General features: G+C 35.8%; 1 protein-coding gene across 2 annotated transcripts; it reads right to left on the minus strand.

The window, feature by feature from the left end:
* Positions 1–468: 468 nt before the first annotated feature.
* LOC127938010 (sorting nexin-17) lies at positions 469–22779 on the minus strand. 2 transcript variants are annotated; one of them, XM_052534375.1, is made up of 15 exons: positions 22054–22779; positions 18719–18793; positions 17371–17488; positions 15379–15443; positions 14162–14269; positions 12369–12459; positions 10031–10118; positions 7237–7306; positions 6999–7091; positions 6648–6851; positions 4603–4731; positions 3349–3426; positions 2944–3018; positions 2806–2847; positions 469–2487 (listed from the first exon to the last, which is right to left on the minus strand). In XM_052534375.1, exons 1-15 carry the CDS (start codon positions 22111–22113, stop codon positions 2368–2370), a joined length of 1416 nt encoding a protein of 471 aa, XP_052390335.1. In that variant the 5' UTR covers positions 22114–22779; the 3' UTR covers positions 469–2367. The 2 variants fall into 2 exon arrangements, with proteins under 2 accessions (XP_052390335.1, XP_052390334.1); XM_052534374.1 differs by having other exon boundaries at positions 2944–3021.
* Positions 22780–23298: the final 519 nt, after the last annotated feature.

Here is a 23298-nt window from a genome sequence, read left to right on the forward strand (position 1 = left end):
TTATGTGTCATCTTTCAGTCACAACACTGCTCAGAAGCAAGTTACTAAATAACCAGCAGGATATGATTAAGCTGCTGTGGCAGGCAGTGTGTAATCCTCAAACTTCCATAATGAAAGCTGTAATCCTTCCTGCTCTCTGAAGCGAACAGCTCCGGAAAACATGCTAATGAAGACAGAGCCCCGTCTGTGCTTCACCAGAGCTCGAACAACTCTTGCAGAGATCTTCATGCTGTTAAGATTGTGAGGATGAGTTTTAGATAATTTTTTTCTGAAGTGTCAGAACCTGTTTTGAGGCAAAAGCTTACCTTAAAAATAAATTTGACCTTTAGCGGTGGGTTTACTGGGTGGGATTTTATTCTCCAGCTATGCATAGGAGTCATTGTGTCTATAGACAGTCCCCATATATGATGAAATACCCATCATGCTTGTGTTATTAATCCAAGGAACAGAAAACAACACAGAGTAGCATTGTTTGGCACCTAGATTTATTGAAACCCAGAAGGCTCTAACTTCCATTCTTGGATATAAAATGAAGTGAGAATTTGAAATATCATACTGATTTAAGAGAGATGCACAGGATTTAAGAGTACAGAGGGTTTACCCTTTTCATTCTAGATGATGATGATGCTGGTGAACATACTTAACATGGCAATCACAAATTACAGTCATCATCTCAAAAATAATAATCAGCCGTACAGCACACAGACATGAGAACAATCTTCGCATTAAACATATGTTGCACATGGGAGGCATCATATGCATTTATATATATGTCCAGGATGACGAAAAAGGGAATTTCATTCAGTATGACTATCATTGCAGTTAAAACCCCAGCATAAAAGTGAAATACAGCCGTTTCCCGAGCACCATGTGATCACAGTCCTCTGAGATGATTGGCACTATGTATTTAAGAAAATACAAAATGGATTAAATGTGTATAATAAAATGAAAGACTGGAATGATATTCTTCAAAACAAAATTTATAAAGTGTACGAAGACAATCACTGAAATTTAGACATGAAATTTGTAAACACTTGTTTTTCAATAGTTTTCTACAATTTGTAAACACTGATTAATGTTAGATTCTGATCTTCTATTATATATTTTTTAATTCGCCTGGATTATATTTGGTCAACTGTAATTGCTTGTAATATGCTGAGATAATACAGATATTAGTAAATATTCAGAATACTTTTAAAATTCCATGTACATTTATAAAAGTGACATTACCATGATGTTTGTGCAAAATGCTTTAGTGAACTATAATTTTGGCATTTATGAGAAACCTTTTTAATATATTGGTTTGAATAATCGAACAGAAACTAAATGCATTCACACATACACACACACACACACACACACACACACACACACAAACAGAGCTACAAACCTCTTGCGAATGTTCCAGGATGTTTTCCCACAGTTAATATCTCAATAAATACCCAAGCCATCTACCTTTCTTAATAATGTGCAAAAAAGACGTGAGTTCAGCTAGTGCAAGCGGGCCTGCCGAACACCCCCAAACAAAGCCAGATTTCAGGCCAGAATGAGAGAAGCTTGTTACCAAAATTGTGACGGGCGCTACATTTAAATTTGAGAAGTTAACACTGTAAGGCGTCTGAATCAGCATAAGGCAGAGAGAAAGCAGGCCACAATAAAGAGGGTCATTGAAATTCTGAACTTAGGATATGCAATGAATATGCAGTAGGAATCGGGTCGCAGAGATCTACCACGCTATTGGTCATATTGTCGCCTCCATGCAAAAGGTTGAGCAACATTGGCACACTGGACAATATAAAGCACATCTCTATAAAATAATATTCTCAACTGATTTTAAAAGGAACATAATGTTCTTGTATGGATCTTACTCTAGTAAGCAACTACAATCAAAAACAGCCAAGAGAAAATGAGATAACAGGAATTTTGTGCCAGTCAGTTTATGACATTTGAGAGGAAAAAGCACAGTTTTGTGTCTCTAGTAAGGAAGTACGATCCAAATAAAGCCCATCTTCAGCAACTGTCATCACAAGATTCAAATTAACGTCTCTCTTGAATGTAATAACTTGCCCTGAGGTGCCTGTATTAATTTAACCATTGAAATTGTCTCCAATTATGCCTCAAATCTGAAATTATCGTATTCTTGTTACTTTAAATGAGAGAGCATTGTCTTTGAGGCCTCTCATAAAACTAATGAGAGACTTGAGTCAAAATTATGTACTACAGGCTCATTTTGAGACCCCTGATGTGACTTTTTTTCAGAAAGGGATTACGATATTGCAGAACTGGGCATCTAATGAACTACACTCAGCACAGAGAAACCGCTAAACAAATCTGCCTCCTTTAGTCCAGTTTTTGAGGACGGCTCCATCACAGGTCATCGTCCCCTATTCCTTCAAAGGCATAGTTTCCGTGGAAATCATTGCCACGGATGTCACCGGTTGAGTTGGAAGAACTAAGTCCTCTCAGGGAGACAGAAGACAGCTTGGTCTGTGGAAATAAAAAATCAACAGAACAGCATGAAAAAAGTTGTTACTGTTAACTGAAATAAAATAAAAGATGAATATTAGATTTAAAAAAAAAAGGTGCCTTGGATGTAAAGTAAGTTTAAATTGAAGTACTAAAATTACTGAAATTAATAATAATAAAGTTAATCTAAATTACAATTAGAAAATGTGAGAATAAAAGCTAATTTAAAATAGTAGATACTATAATTCCGTGTAAATAATATTAAAATAAGATTGGTTCAAAACAGGATATTTCAATTGTAAGTTGATTACAAGGAAATGAAAAACGTTGACAACTCACAGAGATTTTGACTACTTGTTCACGGCTGGCATCAGGGGAATCCTGAAAAACAGTCATGCATGTCATATTTCAACAATAGTACCATCTTCCATATCAAAAGTAGAAGTGTTCTGTATGAACAAAAACCTCTAAGCCCACCAGTAATGGAGGAGACTTCACAGCTTGCTGACTGTCAGAGCGCTGGAACGAGCCATTCAGTCGCTTCTTCTGCATCTGCTGGAAACACATTATCATCATAAACGTAGAGAAAAAAATAAAGAATTCCCTTTTAAATTAAGACAAAATACAAACTGACCACATTTATTTTTTAAGTGCGCTCAGTTTTGCAAGTCTCTCTATTAAACAAAGATGATTTAACGAACATTTAACAACAGATTATCCTGATGGGGTTTATCAAGCCAAATCCACGTGGAAAAAATGTTTTAAGACTCAAACTCTTAAACGAGGCAAACACAGACACACACCCACCGACTGAAAGACATTTCAGAAACTCCACAGATATTTGGCAGGTCTTTACGAGAAGACAAACTTAGACCTACTGACCTTTTTAAGGCTTCCGCCAGATTTCTTCACCATCAGCTCATCCACCATAGACTGCAGACAGATACTCATCATGATAGCCTTGGGGAAAACAAAAAACCTCTTAGTCCAGTCATTCTCAAACCGTTTTTATAATTATTACTATTTATTGGTCAATATTGGATATTTATTTGTTAAAGCTTATTCACTATTTTTACCTTTGGCTTTATCTAAGCTCACTTAAAGGCATACTCCACCCCAAAATGAACATTTTGTCATTAATCACTATTACTAATACCCCCTTGTCGTCCCAAAACCGTAAAAAATGTAAGATATTTTGGATGAAAACAGGAGGCTTGTGACTGTCCAATAGACTGCCTAGTAAATAACAGTGTCATGGTTCAGAAAAGTATGAAAGACATCATCAGAATAGTCTATCTTCATCAGTGGTTCAACCGTAACGTTATGAAGCGTTGAGAATAGGGCTGTGAAAATGAATGAAAAACTACATTTGAATTGTCTACTTAAGCATTATCAAAATTCTAATTTTATTCAAATTTAAAAGACATAACTTCAGTTAGGGAAAAAATATTTTAGCATCTCTCGAGGCCACAAAAGGGCGCATCGCGCAAAATATTATGCACGTTTCTTCAAAGTGTAATAAGATAACATTTTACACACACGGATGCGCTGTTTTCTTTCAAATCAAAGTGTAAATACACGTAGAAAATGTAAACTTGTGGCGCAGCTGATACACAATATTGTAAGTTGCCTGCTGTGGTAAAGTGGTGAGACACAGAGAAGACACATTTTTTTAATAAAGTCGTTATTTTTGTTAGTGTATTAGTGTAAAGAAAAAAGTATTCCCGATGATAATAATGTTGCGGTTGTACCGCTGATGGCTGACGGACTATTCTGATGATGCTTTTCATACGTTTCTGGACCTTGACAGAATATTTTACTCGGCAGTCTATGGGTCCGTCACAAGCCTCCCGGTTTTCATCCAAAATATCTTAAATTGTGTTCCGAAAATGGAGAAAGCTTTTACATTGTGGAACGACATGGGGGTAAGTGAATAATGACCATATTTTCATTTTGGGGTGGAGCATCCCTTTAAAGTTAATCTTTAAAAACACTAATAATTTGACGAAATTTGAAATCTTCAGCAAATCACAAAATGAATGCCTGAAATAACTTTTAAGCATTTTATTTTCCATTAATTTAGACAAAATAGTTTCGAATTTCAATAACACACTCTGTGATTGACTCTGTTCTGACCTGTTGACTTGTGATGGTGACCCACTGCAGACGGTCTTTGCTCATCAAGTACTCGAAGGCCAGCTCTAGTTTCACGTCACATTTACTGGAACTGCTTGGGTTTGCGGTACCGTTCGTCACAGGCACCTGCTGTAGAATTAGGCCAGGTCATCACAAATGCGATCATTATAATCATTGTTATTTGTGTATTGCCAATTACAGATGCCAGTTTTTTAAACTCCTTTACATACCAAATAACCTCAAGCTCAATTAGTAATCATTAGCTCTGCTGTAAATGTCATCGTCCTCATAATTCCACAGCATCGCCAGCACAACCACACAAAAGTGTCTCATAAGAATTCTCTCAGAAGACACAAAACAGACAACTTCTTTACACACACACAGGAAACTCTGTCAGTTCCATTAGACAGACATGGCTATGCAGTCCCAGCATCCTCAGCGTCAGGTCCTGGTCTCAGAGGACAGCCGTTCTGAGCTCGTTAGTAACACTACTCTGCTTTTCCAGGGCAAAGACCAAGCCAAGACCACTGCAGAGTGGAGCAGAGACAACTTCCTCTGGCTAATGAAATGCCAGAACGTGCATTAAACTGTTTGTACTGGACCAAAGTGCAAATATTCAAAGCCTTTTCACATTCCCACAAGAAGTTGTTTAGATATTGAGCCGTTTGTTCATTAATCTACGGTTTAAAAACAAGGGACAGAGTAAAAACAAACACTTAATACTATTTAATAGATGTAGAATAAAAATTTTGATTGTCTTTATTTCCTTATTCTGGTATAATAAAATGCATGCAGAAAACCATGAAGGAATACATTTAGTCAATTCCCATAAAATAAATATATGAATGGATAGACGGATGTAGCTGATCGTTATAAGCGCGTAGGGAGACAAAGAGCACAGTCTATTTTCCTGTGGAAAGCGGCGTTTCTGTTCATCCCCGTTTCAACTTCCCATTTTCTGAAATGAAACAACCAGACATGCCTGAAGAGACGGTCATTGAAAGAATTTGGAGGAAATGGTTGTCTGGAGACACAAAAGGAAGTTTTCCTACATCCTTTCTGTAAAACGTAGTACATATCATTTGGAAAAATCAGGCTTTTGTGTTTAGTCGTAATACTAAAATACTACAAAATACTACAGAAAATTACTGTAAAAAGTGCTACAGAAAGAAAAAAAACGTTTTTTTTTTAAGTCACATTTTTGCCTTTATTTCACTTAATCTATTTTCATAATGTACATTATAATGTTTTTTTTTTTACATTTAATTTGTATTTTTTTTTTTTACTTTTTTTTTTTAAACAAAATAGCATAGAATTTCAATTTTTACTTATGCAAAAAGTAATACATAAAAAATACGTTTTTTTTTAAAGTTACATTTTGTAGCATGTTTGCCTTTTATTTTACAACTAATTAACAACAGCTTTTTTATAGAGATTTGATTATTACATGCTAAAATAAAGTTGTTAAGTTATTTCCGGTTTAATTTAAGAAACTGTCTAAAATACAAGTGGCGTGGTCTTTCTTCTAAAATGTGACCTCCTTTTGACAACTATTCAGTACTTTAGGAATGAACTCAGGAACTGCAAAATGACAAGCTTTTGTGGATTTCAGGTCAGATGCAGGCAGCCAGACTCTGCAAGAAACTGGAAATATCGAATCATGACAACAACACACTAAATAGTACCAGGTGTTTTCAACCTTAAGTTGGTTGCATGCACACAGTACAATTATTGGTATGATTACGCTAAATGTGTGGTTGCATTTACCACTGTTTGGCAAAATCAAGTCAATTCAGTAGGAATCCACTTGATCAGGAGTTCTGCACTGGGGCGAAAGGTTCCCCATGCAGATTTTGCTTGTGTTGGTCAAACAAATTTGCAACACTGACCAATAGAATCTGTCTGGTTTAAAAGTGATTTCTGTGTGAGCTGTGCTTCATACATCGCTATGCTATCAACAATGGACCTTTCTGCCTGCACAATTGCAATACTGTCTGCAATATTGTAAAATATGTTTATTTTATTTTATTATTAATTCAACTTACAGATGACGTGACCCGCCAGCATCTCATGCGTGTGACTTTGAAGCTGCCCTCTTTCATCTGATCATTGGGCAATTTGATGTGAAAGTTGAGTTCATTGTTGCCAGCGCTGACTATAACATGACAGCCCTTCTCTGGAAAATCTGTGATGCATGGATCAAACTTGATATAGCCGTAGTACTTCAGTGTCTGAGCCAATCTGATGAACTGTGGGACAAAATAGAGTTAGACACTGATAATTATCTAACAAACACAAATTACTGGACTATCGAGGCTACAACATAATACATACAGGTCTGAGAATGGACTTCAGCTTTTAGCTCCAGCTCATAGATGCTAGATCAAATAACGTACCTCCTTCTTTGAGCCTTTCTCCTGCAGGGATTTCAGCTGTCTGTGCTGCTCTTTGTTCACCAGGATCCATCCCCGCTCTATGTCAGACACCGTCTGAGTGAAAGGAGGAGGGATTTTTTACATTTTATTTTAGTTCGTTTTGGAGTCATGAAAATGCATTAGTTTTAATTTCTTTAGGACAACTTTTTTTGTGCAATGGACCATACACAGAGTATCTTTCAAACTAGGAGACTTTTACCTGAGAATATAACAAGTTGAGTCCCACGCGGTCGTCCATGACATCACTGTCGTATGCTGTGTCCCAGTAGCTAAAAATGGTGCAGGAGACAATGATAAGTTATGCAAGGGAAATACTATCATTTAACTTATTCATCTTTGATCACATCCATTTTCTGATGTATCATCTAAAAAGTTAATTAAAATCATGTGCACTGCATAATCACATAATTTCTGTAAACACGCCTGAACATCTCACAAAACGGAAGCTTACTTATAGTCTAGAAGAATTTTTATTAAATCTTCCTTTACGTTAAACTTAGCTAAAAGAAATGTTCTGTCCTGTAATAAAGCTTCTCTTTTATAGCTACACAGCAAGTTGCTGAACAAATGCTGCTACTGCAGTGAATGTCTCCATGAAGCAAATGACAATCTGGTAAATGAGCAGTCTTCAGCTTAATGGGCATCCTGACCATCCATATGTCAAAAACTATTCTCATCACGCCGTGGGCAGAACGAGGTCTGATAAATACGATTTAGCAGAGTCTGCAAGAGCACAAAGATGCAGTCCTGCATAACAATGGATATTGTTCACACAGCAGCCAAAACTGGATATGCATTAAATCTCATTTGAAAGCTTTTAGCGGTTGATGCTGGAACATTTTTTAACTATACATGACAGGCAACGAAAAGAAAAAAGGCATGGGAGCATTCTATGTGAAATTTTTGTTGTTAAAAAATGTACCCTAAAGTACTATCTTTTCACAGTAAGAACAAAATCCCATCAGCAGCCAGAACTATATTCCATTCCTGATGTAGTGAACAGGTGGGATCTGGCTGAAGGCTGTCTGTAGTCTCCTTTAAAGTAGGTCAAGTGGCCTGCGGTTCTCCTGAGGGGACTGAAAAGAAAAACACGGCTGCATCTTGTGCACCTTTTTCAACAGTATATGATGACGAGGTGTGAGATTTAGTGGGAAGGATGTATAAAGTGGGTGAAAGGTAAAACATTTTTAGCAAAATAATCTCTGCTAAGCTGTGCTAATGTGCTAAAAAAGGGAAATTTAGATTCACCTAACACTTTAACACCTGCTTCCAATGCACATGGTGAAACACGTGGTTTTTCAATGCCCTTGCTGGAGATTTTACAGAAATAAATCTCCCCTGATTCTCGCTAATTATTCCATTACATAAACCTCACACTCCAAAGGGCATTTGATGAATACTGCTGTTAATAAACCACTAGGATCATCAACATTTACACTCTGTATGTGCACTTTTCTGGGAATAAATAATGAATTTTGTTTTGTTTTAACCACTTCAGAGATTCTGTAAAGCAAAGGACTTCAGAAACCGTTTGAGTAATAAAAGAGGTGTCTAAATCCAGCAGTCGTCAAGTCCAAAAAGTCTAAAGTGCAGATATGAAAAACTGCACAGAACCACAGGATCAGACCGCTGAGGTAATGATCATACCCATGTCTACAACAGGAAGGCAAAAAGTGTTTCTCTACTCATTTAAACAGAGGGAAGATAGAGCCTTGTGGGACACCTCTTCCTGAAACAAATATCCATGAGTTGAATAGCCCTTTGAGAGCTGTTACAATGTTACACTTTGGGTAGGACTTATGAAGTTTCTGAGAAACGATTTTGAACTGGAAATCTGGAGAGTTTAAGGTTGCTTTCACACCTGTAGATCGATTGCTTTGTTCCAAAACAATTAAAATTATTACATTGTTGCTTTAAATTTTTGGTGCGGTTTACCTTCACACGTCAAAGTTTCTAAATGGACCAAATTTGTTAATACAGCTGTTCTCTCATTGGTCAAAGTTCCATGGTTTATTTTCGGGGATTCCACTTAGCTGTCACGGCAGTCATCCATTACTATCAAACAACAGCAGCTTTGCAAGCTTATTTTTTGCTTTTGTTTTTTTGAAGGTGTCCTTATATTAAATTTATAATTTTGAGCAGGAGTCCAGTATTCATTTGTAAAACATTTTTAAAATGCACCTACTAGGAAGAGGAGCAATAAGAAATGTTCCAAAACAACAGGCCAGGTCTGAAAGCACCATAAGCTCTATTAAAGGGATAGTTAAACAACATTCTATCATCTTTAAAAGCCTGTTCACAACAAGAGCAAGAACTATATAAAGATAACTATTTTAGCATCCTGACCAATGCATGATAATGCTCTGTGGTCTTCTTAGCATGCTCTGCAATTATGTTGTCTGCCACTTTAAATGTCAAGCACTCTAAAGCATGGTGGATTCTGATTGGCTGTCAATGTTTTTGCCATTCATCAGCTGAAAAAAAAAAGTTTTAAAAAAGTGATTCCCTAAAATGTCCACCTTTTTCTTGTCATTAAAATGGGCGTGGATTTGTTTTGCTGCTTGATATTGAAAGTTGGTGTGGCTTATCATATTATTTGAATGTATTATCTTAATTATTGTTTGTAGTGCAAAGAGTTTTACGTTTACTGCATGATGTTATTCTCATCATTATTTAACTATAGCGGCTATTGAACAGGAAGTCTCACCCATAGGTTTACTTCCGCGTTGAAAAAAAAGGTAGATATGCATATGCTTTCTCATATGTTCTCCAAAATATCTTTAATGTTCCACAGAAAGAAGACTAAATGATTTTGGTGATCTGTTCCTTTAAAAAGGCTGTTTTTGTTATAGATTTAGAAGCATTCTAAGGAGTTAACAAACTGTATAAGAACTTCCTCTCTAAGCTAAATAAGTGTATATTCTTATTATACCTGTATATACTTTGCTGTTTGACCAAATGCTTAACCAGTACACTCGAAATAAGTTATGTACCTTTTACGGAGGACGATGCGGTAGTCGGGACTATGCAGGCTGGTGATGGACACGTAGGGCAACTCAAATTCTTGTAGTTTTCTCACGTCTGGGGCCCCATGGGAGGTCAGCGAGGTTTGGACGAGGGAATGAGAGACCAGATGAATGGTATGAGTGCCTTCAGACTCAAGGACATTTGCAGAATAACAACAATGACAACAACTAAAGTGAAATGGGGGAGAATCCATCTGGCTCAAGCCATAGAGGGAACAATAACATGTTTATCACTTTGTGCAAGAGAGTAGAGGAGGAACAGAGGGAGGGAGGGAGAGAAAAAATGCTGCAGCTGTTCGAAAATACGTTTTCTCTAGAGATGGGAAAGGGGGAGAGACGGAAGCTTGGAACTGAACTGAAATGGACACTGAGCTTTTAGAAACATTAAAAATAGGAGTGTGAAAAGAAGAAGAGACGACAGTAAGATCTCTAGCATAGTGCATGCCTTCACAACTTTTCATTCTACTCTCTGGCTTACCCTTTCAGAGGTCTGACATTAGACAGCATGTTAAGACAAGAATGGTTTTATGTGCTAGGAATGTCTCAAAAACACATGTACTACAACAACAACATCATCACCACATTTCTAATTGTTTTTTAATGGTTGTCACTGTAAAGATTTCAAAAGCGTTATATAAATACACATTTTCATTATTTTGTTTTTAGCATAACACTGCCATGTTTTTTTGGCAGATTTCTTGATCTTGGCTCCACTGCTGGTCAATTGAAAACCAGGTTTTGTTTGTAGGCATTTATCTTTCTAAAAAATGTTTTTGCCAAGATTGGGTAGGATGTCAGATTCCTTTTTGTGCAGGATTCTTCTGGGGACTGTTGTTCATCAAATCTGACCCCGTATTAAGCCTGTTTCAGGTGAGGATCTTGCAATTGAGTGAGAGGCACATAGCATGTGGGTGATTATGTGCTAAAACTAGTCAAACAATGTCAGCTCAAAAGCAGACATGGAAAGTTCCACAAGCAAAATGACAACATTACATCCAGACAAGGAGAGAGACTGCCAGACATCTGCATAAAATCAGAGAAGAGATGCCCTTAAGTTTCAAGACTGGAACCAAGTCTGTGAAGTCTATATAAAAAAAAAAATTCCACTTCCAAAAACTCTACTGCTCTCCTAGGGGGTCATCCTTTGATAGATGTAACACGATGACGGCAGAATTGGAAACAGAACAATTGAGGGGAGAAAAAAAATTCTGGACTCCGGAAATATTTTTATTTTCTCTATATTGTTATTAGAAAAATGATACATGTCATTCGAAGCCAGAATATTATTAAATATTATCTCAAGCAAACAACTCCTCATAGTGAGTGTATAATCGGTTTAATTCCAGATGGAGCAAGTCATATTTCTCTGCACAGGGCATTTCAGGCCATACGCAATCAATCAATAGAGTGACAACCAATTAGAATATCGCTGTGGTTCCATTTACTCCTGCCAACAACATCTCAACAAACATTGTTTATCATCACAGAATAAGGAGAAAAGCAGATCTGTTTCTAATGCACCATTGTTTAATGTTGATTTTTAACCTCCAGTACTTTCTTCCTTCTCAGAGTTCTAACTTCTAATTTGCGGTTTAACACAAAGCAGAGATTGTTATTATTACAAAGTTATTATGCATACTAATATATATATATATATATATATATATATATATATATATATATATATATATATATATATATATATATATATATATATATATATATATAACTTGTTAGCTACTATTCCTAAAACAAGTGATGTATCAAAATCCGAAGAAAAAAAATTGTGTCCATGACATCAGAACAACATAAGGATGCATGTAAATTATTAATGTATAATCTCAGGGTTTGGCTGCATAATTTGAGGTATCATCCATATCTGGAGCTGAAAGAGTATGAGGCAGTTACACACCACATTTAATACTTATGGTTTGGGATTAGTTCAATCCCTAACCCAGTATGAGCAATACTAATAACCATGTTTGTCTAACATGCACTACAGGCCGACAGCAGAGCTGTGTGTGCCATGCCAACAACAGCTCGACCAAAGTTTGATCTACTTGACCTCAGTTTACTTTTGAGAAGAGTGGGCAGACATCTCAACAGAACAAAGACTTCTCTTTTGAGCTCCTGGGACTGCACTGACATTCAGTCCAGGGGAAGTACGTTGACTTTTAGACATGATTTACTAACAGCCAAACCACTAAAGCTAAAGCCAGCAGGTCACATCTAATGCCAACAGAGTTCTGCTTATGTTAAATGTTAAAATGGTCTTAAAATTAAAAAAGTCAAATATTATACTCACACGTGCAGCCCCCATCCCCCCTCTCCTGAACCAGGAAGAGGCTGAAATATCCCACCAGCTCATCAGGAAGGTCAAGCTTTGAGGCCACAGCCTGATGAAGATATTAAGAATCATCAATCTTGATAAATTATGTCTCTATGTGACTAAAAACAAGTAATTGTCCTTGCTACATTGCCATGCTTTTCTTGGGACAGATTTTCTCTTCAGAGAAAACAAACTTCATATTCCATTCTGTGTTTCCTTACTATATTTGCTGCATCATTCTATAAAAATACAAGCTTTTGTTTTGTGCCCAAACTTTTAAAAGTGCTTTGGAAGTTTTGTGTTTTAGGTGTTAACCATTACATCCCAGCAGATCCCATGATCAGATTACACTTACGTTTATGCCTGTTTTATGTGTAACACTTGACTTTCTTGCTTTCATCAGGTGCTAAAGTGTACTTTGTGTCGTCAGTGTGCTTGAATAACACAGCAGAGAGCTGAATATGGGTGCAGGGTGCATTTTAATGAGAGCTGTGTAGTGCACATGGGAAAGCTATGATCCACGAAGAGCTCCTTAAAGCCCTTAAATCCCAGGCACAAACATGTGTTTGCTGATTGGAGAGCAAGTCTAAGTGAAGAATCAGTGAAGAAACACATGATTTGTTTTTTGTTTTTTTTTAACACAGACTAAGTACAACACATATTGTATGAATTAATTTATTTGAAAAAGGAATAAAGTCTATAATAATGATTCATCTAAATGTTTAGACTTGTAGTTAATGTTCAGTGTTGCCTTCTAAATGTTTCATGCATTAATTTGATCAAATATACAGTAAAAAAAAAAAAAAAAAACAACTACTTTCTATTTGAATATATTTTAAAATGTAATTTATTCCTATGATGGCAAAGCTGAATTTTCGTCACCATTACTCTAGACTTCAGTGTCACATGATCCTTCAGAAATCAACAGCTGTGCTGCTAAATATTTTTGTGAAAACTGTAATTATTATTTTTTCTGAATTGCAGTGAATCCTTTAAAATTATAAGGGAACACTTTAGAATAAGGTTCTGTTAGTTAATGTTTTAATTAACATGAACAAACAATGAACAATACATTACTGTATTAATCAATCTTTGTTAATGTTAATGAAAACACAGTTCACAGTGCATTAACTAATGTTAACAAACTTTTCAACTGTAGTGTATATAAAAATGACACTACATAAATGCACATCTCATTTGCAGAAATACAAACTGATTAATAAAACAACTTTGGCCACACTTTTAATTCATAATTTTGTATTTACATTTAAAATTGAAAGACAATCTTGCTTTGGTTTATACATGATAAATGTTTTAAATTATTTAATTTTAATCTTGCTTTAGTTTATACGTGATATATGTTTTTAATTACTTAATGTTCAGACATATACATTTTATTTATTGATTGATAACAGCTAGAAATCACATTCAAATTGTGGCAAAACAATACGGGTTTAGTTTGTATCATAAGACTATATCTATAGCTGAGCAATAAACAAATGTAATGGAGTTAGAACAGTTTTTAAAGGCACTAACAAATATAAATCCTTTACTTGTAAAATCAAAGAAAAGTGTGCATGTCTTGTTTTTATCTATTTCTGGCCTTGACCATATCAATTAGAGACAAAGTTTAGAATTTGAAATATTCTTGCTAGCTCCCCATTACAATGAAAGGTGTCAGTAAACCACATACATTACTATTCAAAAAGACAAAGGCATAAACCTGGCAGATGTGTGCTTTGGAAACAATAACAAAACAACATTCTCACCTCCAGAACATCTTCGGTCTGGTCAGATGTGAGGATGTTGACTTTAACCTGGCCATTGGACAGGTAGATTTCCAGCTGCACCTCCTCAGTGGGGATCTGCTGGGTCTCCTGCAGCACAGACAAACAGTGTTCGGGAAAACAACTTCGTGCTGAACTCTAATTCAACTTCTGATGCTTCCTGTCAGATTCAGCTGATCTCAGAATAATCTGATGAACATGCAGTACGGATAACATTAAAATCATACCCTTACACTCACTCCAAGAGCACAGAACAGAAAAAACACACATAGTCACAGCAGTTTCATTTCCTGTGTATCCCAGCTTTTACGTCTGAGAACGCTTTCATTTTAGAATAAATGTAATGTTTTGAGTTGTGTGTTTTACTGTACAGATTCAGGCTTAATCGCAAGATATACATGCCTAGAGAAGAGAAGTGATTTGGTGATAGGTCAAAACAAGAGTCAAAACAACACATTGCTGACTGTTTTATTGATAAAAAGTAGCGTCACTGTTCTTTTACTGTCGTATCTTCTGCTTTTTGCAAATTCACACCCCACCCACCCCTCTTCCTACATGTTTCATCTCCCACTGCAGCAGATCTTTACAGAAATTGGAAAATGAAAACACAAGGCCAAGTCTAATGTCCTATTCTGTTCCTGCAGACTGCTCTCTGATGGGCAGCCGGGGGACGGACGGGATCTGACTGCGAAATTGCCAATATCTATGTGGGGTGGGGAACAAAATTCCTGAAGAATGAATGCAATCTATGCGATTCAGACAACAAATGTAGAACAGGATGGTACTGGAATGTAAGGAAGTGAACACAGAGGCACATTTACTGGTTCTTCACTCAATGCACTTGAGTATATCTTAATAAGGAAATGAGATAAATCAGACCCACCAGTGTTTGACCCTTTTACTGGAAGACTAAGAAAAACATTTTTGGCAGGGCGGAGGTTTTAAGACAGACAACTGCGTCACTTCTATATTTAGAAACCATAAGGTTGTTATACAAATGTTGACTGTTGAAGGCAAATGTAGAGGCTAGTGATGCAGAAAAATTACAAGGACATTTTTAAACATGGAAAGGAAAACCTACTTCACAGTATTTCAAAAAGCAGCAATTTATATATACTAGATTTGCAATTATGATAATTACTCAAACATTATAAATAATTGACCATTTTTACTAACTAAAAAGAATATAGAAATTCTACCTGTTGAGCTTTTCTCAAAAAGCTGTTGAACATATCACTGGATCCCAGAATGGGGTCCTGACGCACTGCGGGGAGAAAATAAAAAGCTCTTCATTAAAGGTGTTAAAACTTACAACTTGACAACCAAAGTACTTTTTATTAACCTTTCAGCTACAATGAAAGCTAATATAAACATGTATTTAAACAAGCTGAAGCCACTTATAGGGGCAACTCTTTTTAAAATTTTACTCAATAGCATGCTATTTGTGGAAGCACATGAAATTGCTTCAATGCATATAATGAAAAAATAAAAATTTAATTAAACTTTTACACTACCATTCAAAGGTTTTGAAAGAAATTAATGTAAAAACGCTATTACAGTTAAAGTAGCACAACTTCGCCATCAGAGAAATAAATAACGTTTTGCAATATATTATAACAGAAAACCATTAGAAAATAGAAAAAGCTCATCAAAACAAATATCACAAACAATTCACTTAAGCAAATAGAATACATCAATGCTACAAGGTACAAATTTCCTCTGGGAAAGTTTGTAGAATGATAGTCAGAATGTTTTTGTGTATGTTGAGGTAATAACACAACTTTCTTATTCTTGTGTCTTAACTGAACCTTAATGTAAACCTCAATGTTTTAAACAGTTGTCAAAGTCATGTAAACTTAAACTAATCTGGTAAACAATGCAGCCTTTTCTTTAAAAATATCACAATCCCTCCCTGACTGATAAAAACCTTAGTTAAAAAAAAAAAAAAAAACTAGTGAGAAACAGACCAACATAAACTATAATGTTTATTTTCACTTCAAATATAGCAAACAACCGCAAGGGATTTGCACAAACTGACAAAATATTTGCTCTGAACAGCTTGTGTGTTTGTGTCGGTTAATTTTCCATAACCATGTTTCTCAATGATGTAACTGAAGGGAGCCCCAGCCAAGAGCAGCTCCAGACTGTGAGCAAATAAGCTCAACAAGGCTTAGCTTGTTCGATGGAAAGAGCCAGTGCTGGAATGGATTAGAGCGAACGCCTCTTGGTGCTGCCAGCACTGCTGATTTCCTTTTGTGTCCATCTGTCAGTGGATCACCAGCTTCCTGACAGAAAGGCAGCAGCTAGTGAGGCTGGGAAAACTCACATTCAACACCTACACCATCAGCACTGGAGCACCTCAGGGCTACGTTCTCTCCCCACTGCTCTTTTCCCTGACTGCACCTCTACTGATCCCTCTGTCAAATTCCTGAAGTTTGCAGACAACACTACAGTCATCAGCCTCATCCAGGCAGCGACAAGTCTGCTTACAAACAAGAGGTTGAGCAGCTGTCTGTCTGGTACAGTCACAACAACCTGGAGCTGAACATGCTTAAAACTGTGGAGATGATAGTGGACTTCAGGAGAAAGCCCACAGCGCAATGTCCAGCTTAAACAGCTAACACATGAATCATTACCTGTGATCTGTAATTCATTCTCCAACTATAATTACTGCATCTTTCTCAAGAATTATGTAAATACATATTCACATGTCTTTATTTATACAGCTGTATAAAGAGTAAATAATGCACAAATCTGTACATAAATCTACTGTTCCAGATTCATACACATTATTATAATTCATTGTTAAGTCTTATTATTTAAATGATTTTCTGTTCTTATGTCAGATGTGTAAATTCCTCGTGTGTTTGCACAAAACAGGACATTTGAGTGGGATGTTTTTTTTTTTGATAACCAATAGGCTTCATCACAGTTGATTGCTAATAGCAAGTCAGCTGCAAGCAGTATTAGGGGAAGGGCATCCTAATTTTAGAGAGCTTCTGATTGGATAAAAAACTAGTGCAGAATTAGTCATCAATATTTTTGCAATATTTGCAATAAGAGTTTCTCAGAAGACTCAAAATGTAAAGTAATGATGCTGAATATCCAGCTTTGCATTACAGGAATAAACTGCATTTAGGAGCTAAAACACTGAGTCTAGTCTCAAAACTTTTTGTAAAAATAAATCTCACCAGCTTGCATGTACTTCTCCAGCTGTTCCCTCCTCTGTTCGACTTCAGCCGGTGTGAGGGTGAAGATCTTCTTTGGTGGAAAAGCTGGCACCACATTATTTCCATATTCTTTTTTTATCTGAAAGGACACAGGGAGAGAAGTTCATTTTAAATTGATGAGGTCAAATTCTGAAAACAGAATGTTTGGTTATTCTGAGAGGACAAAATTAAACTGACCACTGCCTGCCCTTGACCGCTGTGCACTGCTCAGTCATACATGCTGACTGCGGGTCTCACGGGCACCAAGCTAATAAATCTGTTTACACTTCACAGCATCTACCAAAATTATGCCTGCTATTGCTCCATCGGTGTTATCGGGTTTTTATTCAAAGGCACAATAAGAAAATGACATGGAAATATATATTTTCGATAGTTAAATTAAATTAAAAATTAAATTAAATTTATGCATTTTGCAGACACTTTTATCCAAAGTGACTAACATTGCATTCAGGCTAACAATTTTCTACTATCTTGTGTTCCCTGGGATTCGAACCCACAACCTGCTCTACCGGTTGCACAATTTACACGAAAACTAGAAATGGTGAATAAATAAATAACTTTAAGTTAAAGAACTAAAATTAATAGAACTAAAGATAGATAGAGGTATCTACAAATACAATTATTGAAAAGAAAACTTTAAAAAACACAAAAGTTCATGCTAAAGTATGATTTTTAAAAAAAATTTTTTTACAATTATTATCATTTGAAAGCCTATTTTAAGGGTTAACTGCAAGCCTCACACCACGACAGCTTTTATGGATTGCGTCATATGACCACGTATGATCTGACTAGGCCCTCAACGCCCTGTTACCTAGCAACAGTGGCTGCGAAACACAACATGCTCTTAATGGTGAGATCACTGAAGTTCTCTCTCATTCATGAGGAAACTTAGTGTCTGTAAACCTGGTAGGTGTTAGATAGGTAAGCGGATCCTTTTATGAGAACAATGTGTGACTTTCAGTGTGTGACCACTCAAATTATTTCCCAACATTGTGACTGTATGATCATAGCTTCACCACTTCTCTGTTCACACGAGAAGTAAATGTGTGTTTCATTGGTGGACTTTTGGATTTTAATCCTGCCCACAGATCAAACATGTCTGTGTTTTTCTTCACACAACTTCAGAAAATATTATTAAGCAAATTACAGTTTTTTTTTGGCTAACTGCAGAGTGACTAAAAACGACTGTGCTTTGTGACAAACAGCTTTTAATGTGCCAGTATTCCGAGGCAATCCTTGATGCATTTTAAAAAATGTGAGTGCAATACTGATTTCTGAAATGAAGGTCATGATGAAAATGTGTGTTCACCTGTTCATGGAGGCCTAGGAGTTGGCTGTAACGTACTCGACAATGCAAGACACCATTCACATGGATATTGTAAGCCTGCAGAAGGAAAAACATAAAAATAAACTGTCAGTAAAATTTTTAACCAAGGCTACAACTGCGATATTGTGAAATTTATATCACAAATCAAAACATGTCTATGTATTACGGGGACTTTGATTTCACAATAGAAAAAACAAATGAAGGGTGCCGTTTCAAAAACACTTAGCGGAAACATAAGAAAAAAGATTTCTTAAGGCATTCTAGCAGGTCATGTGGTCTTTAAAATTTGCAAGCAAATAGAGTAACACACAAAAATGCTTTAGTTTGTTTGACGTTGTTTTTAGGAAGTTGTTATGTAAAGTTCTCCATCTTACTGTGGCATACTATAAGAATGCTCTCAACAGACGCTATTCAATACTTCTACAAATATGTACAGCATGCGATGAACCAATTATTGACAGCACGGCACGCAACCTCCGCTACACAGCTAACACATGAGTCATCAAAGCTGGAACAAGTTTACAGACACAGGGAGGAAGAAACTGCCAGGCCTTTACTTGTCGTCAAACATAAAAAAGGAAGAATGAGTATGCAAGTCTTCACGAAATTCTGTACTTTTTTGTCCTTGTGTTTGAACAGGAAGTCTGACATTTAAATCGCAGCCCACTCTCATTTTTGTGGCTCTTCTGCAAAGTATGCATATTTGGTGACATGAACAGCTCCACTGCAAATATGCAACTCCCTGTCGAATATAGAGCAAGACAACATTACGCTCTCTGAAGAGAAATCCCTCCGACTGTGAGAGAATGCAGAGAGAAACAAAGCAGCTTTTAAAATCGGTTTTAGCTGACTTTCGGAAATTCAGGTAGAACTGTTTTCTTAAAAAAAATTACAAACATCTGTATATTGTAATAAAATAAAACATAAATATTACATGAAAAACAAACTAAATTTTAAATGTTCAAATGTTGTCTTGCCTTCTAAATAATAATAATAATAACATTAAAATCATTTAAAATTTAATTAAATAATTTATACATATTTATACATAATTTATACATAATTTCTACCAGTCAAAAGAATTGGATTTTTTAGTTTTATTTTTAAGTTTTTGAATGTCTCTTCTACTAAGGCTGTGTTTATTTAATCAAATATTATTAAAATTTTAAATTACTGTTTTATATTTGAAGATATTGTAAAATATAATTTATTTATGTGATAAAAATTTCAGGATTATTTAATTAAAGCTCAAAAGAACAGTATATATTTGAAACAGAAATACATTATAAATGTCTTGACACTTTACTGTCATTTCTGATCAATGCATCAATGCATATTGATAAATAAAATGACTAATTTATTTAAATTTCACCCCAAACTTTTAAAGGGTAGCGCATTATTGTTTCCACAAAATATGAAGCAGCACAACTGCTTTTAACATTCATAATAATCAGAAATGTTTATTAATCAGGAAAATCAGCATATTAGAGTGATTTCTGAGCCATTTTAAATTGTAATAATATTTCATAATACTTAATGGATTTTGATCAAATAAATTCAGCCTTGCTGAGCAGAAGAGACATTCAAAAGAAATGAAAATATCTAACAGATCCCCCTCTTGACCAGTAACAGGGAGAACTAGTTTATGCAAAACCAGTATAAATTATGCAAAACAACAAATATCTTGTCATCAAAGAAAATGAAACAAAAATATTAAGCAGTAAAAAGTGAGTCTGATTCATACATATCTCATATCTATATCTCAAATATGTTGTCATCAAAGAAAATGATAAAAATATTAAAGTAGTAAAAAGTGAGTGTGATTCGTACATCTGACCAATTTATATCTCGGTGGCCTTGAAAGGCTTAGCTATTGAAAATGTTACTGGTGAGAAATTCGCTCTGAATCACAGTCACAGGTGGACACAAACAATGTCAGCAGTCAATGTGTTAGGAATGATTCACAATATCTTCTTCGTGTCAGTGAATTAAAACCTTTGCGGGTCTACTGGAGGTGTTTTAAGACTGCTAAGAGCATGCATGTGCAGTGGAGCTCAAAAATGATCTCAGCCTCTTAATCAAATTATGTGTTGGTTAAGGAGAGTCAACATTACATCTGCAGACACCAACGAGAAAGAATTCAGGCAAAATATGCTTTGTAACCAATCCACAGTTCAGTACAATACAGATGAAACTGGAGCTGTCTGTTATTGATAGACTCAGTGTTTCATAGAAAAATAAAGTGTCATGTCTTCAGAGTATTAGGCCAGCTATGTTTCCAGTTATGCTAGATAACTGTTATGCTGAAAGAAATGGCAATCTTGCACTGCATATGGCTGAGGGAGAAACGCCAGCCAGGAGAACTGAGACACTGTGAATCCAATTCACACAACAACTCAAGAGTGTTTCTGAACGACCAAAGCTTCCTAATCTGATTCCACCTTCAATTATTTTGTGCCTGCCATTTTTATTATATATAATGAAAAACAAAAAATGCAGGCACAGAGTTGTTGTGTTAATTGGATTCACAGTATATATATATATATATGAGAACACTTCGGAATAGGTAACACCTATTAGTTGCTTATTAGCGTGCATATTACTAGATTATTAGCCATGTATTAGGGCTAAATAAGAACATATTAATGCTTTATTCTAATTGACCTTATTCTCCATCCCTAATCTTACCCAATAACTAAACCTAACAACAACCTTACTGACTATTAATAAGCAGCAAATTAAGAATTTATTGAGAAAAATGTCTTAGTTAATAGTTAACAAGTGTTACCTATTCTAAAGTATTACCACACACACACACACACACACACACGCACACACACACACACACATATATTGTACACAGCAGATGCTTTCCAGACGTATGTGTGCTATCTGGGTACAGAGTATTTCAAAATTTAAATTGATCTTGTTATCCTTTATTGAAATTCTAAAAACTAGATTTACTAGACTACTAAGAGACTCAAGAAAGAGTGTCAACAACGTACATGTACAATTTTGCTCTATTTTGTCAACTAGGAAGGACTTAAAAAATGACAATAGCCAACATACTAAATTAACTAAAACAGTATGCCCATATGTCATGTTATTTCTAGTTATCAGTCATTTTAACATATAACTGTTCCTCTTTCTCTTCTGAATGAACGGACATGTTCCTCTCATTCCATCAGTCAGAGAAAGATCCGTTCACTGCAAAGATTCGTTCACAACAACGATTCAAAGCAGCTCTGTTCTATCTACAGCGTCACCAAACCGAATGTAAAAGCTAGGCGCATCGCTTTGACCTCCACCACACTTACCACATATGTCGATCCATTTTCATCGGAACGGACCTCCGTCTCGGGGATGGAGAAATGCATTTTCTACTTTAAGTTTAAAAGTCTTTGATCAAGATGAAAATGCTGTTAAAAGCGAGAGAGTTCACGGAAAGCCCTCTGCTGTCATGCAGGGACTAAACTGAATGACTGCGAGCTACACTCGCTCCGGATTCCCTGTCCAGTCCAGTTCAGTCCTGTCCAGAGCGGAATTAAACCAGAAAACGTCTCTTTTGCGACGTGGGTTGTTTTAAAACTTTCTTAGTGTTCAGGGCTGAACTTTTCCAATAAACATCTAAGCAGCAGCCATGTTGCAACTGGAGGTAATTCCACGTTCATTGTCAGCAATGTATCGTCTAATCTGTCCTCTCACTTCCTCACGCACTGAAAACAACGTTCTGGTCGAGTCTGCAAAACACTAAAGGGTCGTCGCCAGGCTCGCGATCCAATAAACTTTCAGATTACTCCACGTAAAGGTGCTCCGCGGATGTGTACAGTCCCTCTACATACATTGGTACACACGAACGAGAGGAAACAAATAAAGAAATCGTTTGTCGTTTCAAGATACCAATTCTGTACTCCAACTTGTTATGGGGTTAAGATGAACACACACCAGTCTGCATTGTAACGAAACCTTCCAACACCATAAACGGAACCGCTCTGCTGTAATGTATTCAATATGTATCTGTTCTCCGCCGAAGCATTGCAACAGTCTGGATCAAACCATTCTTCTAGCGCGGGGGGAGGTCATTGCGTAAAAATATTCGTTCGAGATGAACCTTTGGCATGAACAAGTTCCAAGCGTTGTTTGTAGAAAACAATCTCTCCCAAACTATGTAAACTTATGTTTAATTATGAATGTAAGTGTTTTTAACTTAATATTAGGTTTAGCAATGAAATGGATTTAAAAATGGTTGATACAACAAGCAAAATATGAGGTTAAACTGCATCAGAGTATTTAAATATTAACTAAACCATATTTCTCAAGAAAGCTTTGTGATTGAGGTAGGCTATTTAAGGCGCTATTTTTTTCTCAGAAAATTGGTCACTGAAAAGACCGAGGCGCTTTATATATATATATATATATATATATATATATATATATATATATATATATATATATATATATATATATATATATATATATATATACATACATGTGTGTGTGTGTGTGTGTGTGTACTGTTTTTAACTGCTATGTTTAATACGTTTTACAACTTCATAACAATA

The sequence above is a fragment of the Carassius gibelio genome, chromosome A20 (genome assembly GCF_023724105.1).
Source record: "Carassius gibelio isolate Cgi1373 ecotype wild population from Czech Republic chromosome A20, carGib1.2-hapl.c, whole genome shotgun sequence".
Lineage (NCBI taxonomy): Eukaryota > Metazoa > Chordata > Actinopteri > Cypriniformes > Cyprinidae > Carassius > Carassius gibelio.